Source organism: Fulmarus glacialis, unplaced genomic scaffold (genome assembly GCF_000690835.1).
Source record: "Fulmarus glacialis isolate BGI_N327 unplaced genomic scaffold, ASM69083v1 scaffold40455, whole genome shotgun sequence".
NCBI classification, from domain to species: domain Eukaryota; kingdom Metazoa; phylum Chordata; class Aves; order Procellariiformes; family Procellariidae; genus Fulmarus; species Fulmarus glacialis.
Genome location: NW_009215717.1, coordinates 3,705 through 8,702, shown reverse-complemented (window position 1 = coordinate 8,702; position 4,998 = coordinate 3,705). Strand labels below are relative to the sequence as shown.

General features: G+C 38.8%; 1 protein-coding gene across 1 annotated transcript in view; it reads left to right on the top strand.

Annotated features, from left to right (window-relative positions):
* The window catches only part of LOC104077710 (nucleosome assembly protein 1-like 4), a gene marked incomplete at its 5' end in the record, with an annotated part of 18,601 nt that extends 15,435 nt beyond the window's left edge, over positions 1–3,166 (top strand). Inside the window, one exon of the mRNA XM_009579030.1 lies at positions 1,905–3,166. Coding sequence (XP_009577325.1) covers positions 1,905–1,943 — 39 coding nt within the window. The remainder of the gene's footprint in view (positions 1–1,904) is intronic.
* Positions 3,167–4,998: the final 1,832 nt, after the last annotated feature.

Below are 4,998 nucleotides of genomic sequence, written 5' to 3'. Positions count from 1 at the left end.
TTATCAATATTGAAAGGTCCTTAAAGAACTTTGTAATCTCTGTGACTCAGTTTTTACAGGATAAAGATTTATAAGCAATAATGCAATTCAAATGTTTACAGAAATAAAGACAAGTATAAAGAAAAGATAATGAAGTTTATTAGAAAATATAATAAGGGGTTTGGTTGATAATTAAAATTTGGCTGAAATGGTTGCAGTGGTCAACCTAAGTGTGCCTGATATAAATATAACAGGTGAATAGGAAGGAAGCAGATAGACAGACTTTTAGGTACTTTCTAAATAACTGGTTTGTAACTTGATTATGGCTGTTACCCAGAATGCATGGGGGAGAGGAAGTGATGCTGTGCACTACTCTGTGGTCATGTTCAAGTAAAAAGCAGTTACAAGAAAAATAGATACCTTCAGAAAGCTTTTTGATAAAAATGTTTCTGTTTTTTGCCTGCCTCTAAATGGAAACAAATAGCATGCAGTGTATTACCAGTGGCAGTCAGATTTTTTTTTTTTAAACTGAGAGAATGCTAATCTTGTGTTCTGTATAGACATATCCCTCTTTTCAAGAGGGAATTCATGCTGCATTTAGTCCCAGATCAGTGAAAATGAATTCACATCAGTGTTATTTGGAACCGCAGGCAGGTGAGAGAGTACAAAGTTAGCCAGATGTGCTGGGGGAGGAAAACCACAAGGAAGAAGTCTGAAAGGTCTTTGGCATGTCTGTGCAGAAGAGACAGCATTTGGTTTTAATCCAGACTTCCAGTGGGAATGATAGTGACCGCTATAACCCATAAGCAGTTTAGGTGAGGAAGAGAAGAATAGTCTGGGTTTAGTGCAGATTATCAGGGCAAAACTTAGGATAAGGAATCTTAGTTGCACCTGTTTCTTCCTCACTACAGGCAAAATGCTTAAGTTGCCTTAGCTCTTGGTCACTTGATGTGTAATGAACTCTTGCATGTTTGCTTCTTTTACAACACATAAAGCTTTTCTTTAGGATAGTTACTAAGAAACATTTTATTTTGCGGTCAGTGACATTCAAGGTGTCATGTTTTACGCCTGTATTTTTCTTTACTAGAATTCAGCAGATTTCTGTGACTGCTATTTGATAATAATAAACTATATTAAGAACAGTAAAGGGAGAAGCAAACAGGAAATACACTGAATAAATTTTCCTGCTTTCTAAGGATCTGATTTTACAGCAAAAAAGCAAGAAGTGCAGTGTAAAACCTGAAGTTCTTAGCTGTTTGAGTACTTGTTCTCCTGCCCAAATACACTTCCTTTTGCCAAAGGGGAAGTTGTTTTACTACCTAAAGAAGGTGTTTCTACTTTTACATATTCAGATTAACATGTGGACTTCTTGCCCAGTGTTAAACTGTTGAATAGTTACCTGCTGGTGATGCAGAACCTAGAAGAAATCAACACATTAATTACATTTTTATCACCTTAGCAGAAAGGGCAAGGCTTCTAAGGAAAAACTCAAACGTGCTGCAGAATAAGCAGCCTACCTTCCCTGCCTTCCTCCCTCCTCAGAGTTAGCGAGGAGGTGGCAGTTTATTGTTAAACTGTTTAATAGGAACTGAAAGTCAAATTGAGCCTCTGGTGGGGGGGAGCAGAAGGTGTTTTGCTTTCTTGTTTGTTTGAACCTTGGTCTACTGGATGGAGTGTAAAGAATGCAAATGTAGATGAAAAATATGGGGTACCAAGCAGTTGGGGGGGGGACCCAATAAGTATGGTGACTGCTGTTCAGACCTTTGTGATCTAGCTTGAGTTTACATGTAGCTTTTTTGTACATGCTTATGATATCTCTAGCTAATTCAAAACTGCATAGCCGATTTCTTTTATTTGTTTGAATTTTTTCTTATATGCCATTTTGATTTTTAACTGTTTTTTTTTTTCTTTTTCCCTTTAAACAGAAAGATTCCAGCCAACCTGCTGAATGCAAACAACAGTAATAAGGAAATACCACTTGGAAGTGATATTTGAACAACTTGTAACAAATACTTGGATACCTGGCCTGCAGTTCAGGATATTCCATCGCTGCAGCACAATCTTGTTAACAATGCTTAAAATTAATTTGTTTTAAAATGCATGATTTTCACTAACTTTTCTTTATTGCTTAACATGTACAGTGGCAACTTAAATGCATTTGGGAAATATGAGGTTTCAATAAAGCACACTCTACAGCCGTTGGTACACTGTAGCTAAGTATGTCAATAGGCCTTTAGAGCCTTTTGCCCTATGCATAGGGGAATAGTCCAGACTACCAAGTGAGGATTATCCATTTTCTTGTTAAACATTGAAAATTGTGGAATAGCAATGTGCTGAGAAGCTAAAGTAAATGGATTACATGTATGGTAGCTGAAACAGATAGAGCAATATGACTTTTTTGCTAGTTCCCTCCCCCTTTTTTAATGTTTCTTGCAACCTACAAATTGAACTAGTGCTTGAGCAGCTTTAAATGTCATATTTATTATCTCAGTAAAAACAATTGAAGGGGGTGTCATATTTGAGACTTAGTTGTTCATCTTACTATTTATTTATTCATGTTTGTAAGTACTTTGACAGAATTAGTGCTTTTTAATAGTTTTTAATATACTTGAAAAATCTTCTTCCTCTTTTGCATACAATATGGGTACTTGTAAAACAAAAAAATTTGAATTGGTCTCAATGTAGTAGTCTAGACAGAAGAAATGAACTTGCATCAAAATGGCAACTCTTCTGGATGAAGATCAAAATGCAAAGGCCAGGCTGTTGCTGTTGGTGGAAGTGGGTTGCAGCCAAAGAACCAGAAACTGTCCAGTAGTCTTACTGCTTAGTGTCCAGCATGGAAGGACCTTTCACTATGAACACAGAAATTTATCAAAATTCAATTCAATAAATCTGAAGTTTTGGTGTCTTACTTGCAACACTGAAATTACTCCATTCCACAGTCTGTTTTATTTAAAGCTCTGAAGTCTTCAAAACTACCTTTTGTTGTTGTGTAGCACTTCAGGTACACGTTTCTAGTTTCAGCATCCATTGCCAACCTCTGGCAGCAGTTGAATAGCAGCTGTATCAACACTGTGACCAGGCATGTAGAGTGCTCCAGCCTTACCTTACACATTTGTAACTTAATACGGTGTTTTCAATTTGTACAGAATAGATAGAATATTCTATTAAAAGTTGTGAAACATGATCTTTGGTGCCTGTCTAGTCCATAATGCTTCCTAGGTTAAAGGAATATCCCTTAGACTTTCGGTAGTGAACGGTGAAGTGTTTAACCAGGGCTGTGCGAGCTGTTTTGGCTGAACATCCTGCTAGTTTCCTTTGTCAAAAGCCAAAGAAAAGAAGCCCTTGTAAATATTGCATTACAGAGTTCTTTGATGTAAATCACAACAAACTTGCTCAATTTGCAAGTAAACGGTCCGGAATGTTTTGTAGGATTTGGGGTTTTTGGGGGGCAGCATCATTATTAAAGATTCCACATGATCTATGCAATTCGGTCATGGACTAAATGAGGTGCTGGGGGACATAAACTGGTTTATGATGTTAAGATATCCCTACTTCAGTACCTTGCAGTCAGAAAATGCGTAGCACTAATGCTCAGGTGACACGTTGCAGTGTTGATGGCAGGAGTAAGGGGAAGAAGGCAGGAATAGGTTCTGGACTTTATTTTAAAAAAGTTTCTGTAAGCAGTCATTAGGGTATAGTGTACTACGGCAGGCACAGAGAACAGCGTGAAGGCATGTCTGACGGGGAGGAATAATGAATGGAGTTTGCACACATGCAATAACAGTGCCAGTGAAGTTAGGCACATCAAATGTAGGTATTTGACCAGCTTTTTTTATTTCAAAAGAGATCGAATTACAGTTCCCCCATCCTAAAGAAGTACTTTCCACTACATGGTTAAAAAGGAGTGCTGCTACCTGGAGATAAACATCTGCAAATGAGCACACCAAAGTAATTTATGTGCATGAATCCCGAAAGGCTAACTTTAATTTTGAGAAAACGGGAAATTCCAGAACATGGAAAGCAAATGTGCCAGCGTTCAGGGAGCGCAAATGAGATGGGTGGGTAACGAAGCTGCCTAGCGAGATGTTCATCCTCAGGAAAGAGATGGGAAAGCTGAGCTGGGATTCGCTAAAGCAGAGTTAACTCCAGCCGACACAGCCTACTAGAAAACCGATCTTGTCAAAACCAAGCCGTGCTCTTGCCATTACAGATCTAGCTGATAATGGCAAAGATGAGCATTTTATAGACTCTTCTGTTTTCAGATGGTTATTTATAGACTTTGTTTACGGGAAAAGTAACTAACAGGTACTTGAACAACTCAGCTCATTCCTTCAGCAGAAGAGAGTATCAAGAACTGATGGGTTGGTTGTCAGAATGCCACGGCTGGACAAATCCAGGCTGGATGGTAAATACAGGGAGTGCGGGTGTGCGAAAAGGAGATAAGAGTGATTAACTGTTGGAAAATAAAATAAAATTTAAAAAATCGATATTGGTGTTTTCTGAAGACTGTCTTAAGACAAATAAATTGGGGCCCTGATGGAAAATTAAAGTGGGAAGTTTTAAAAATGGTGACGTGATACCAAAAAAGTGAGTCTACATGCGTACATGCCTGATTACCATCACAGCAACCTGATAAAAGAAACTGTGAAGTTTAGTCTGTGGGAACATGCTCTTTTGATGCAATCTTTATGTCGGTAGCTTCTCATTTGAGGGGGGGAAAAAAAAAAGCTCCATTTCTGGGTCTGAAAGTTGAAGAAGCTGGAAGTGCTCCAAGTGAGATTAATTTGGCGTGTCGCCTACTCGGGCTGCAGTGTGATTAATAGCTTCTCAGTGCCTCGGTTGTCTAGGAAGAAAGCCTTGGAGGTGCTACCCCGCTGCCCTATCTGATACAGAAACAAATGGCAAATACTCTCCTTCCAGCTGAAAATCGGGGACGGGCTGTGGTTTTTCAGGAGCCTTTTGCACAGCGTTAGGGTACCTTCATGGGAGCTTGGTATTTGGGATAACCGAGAGCTG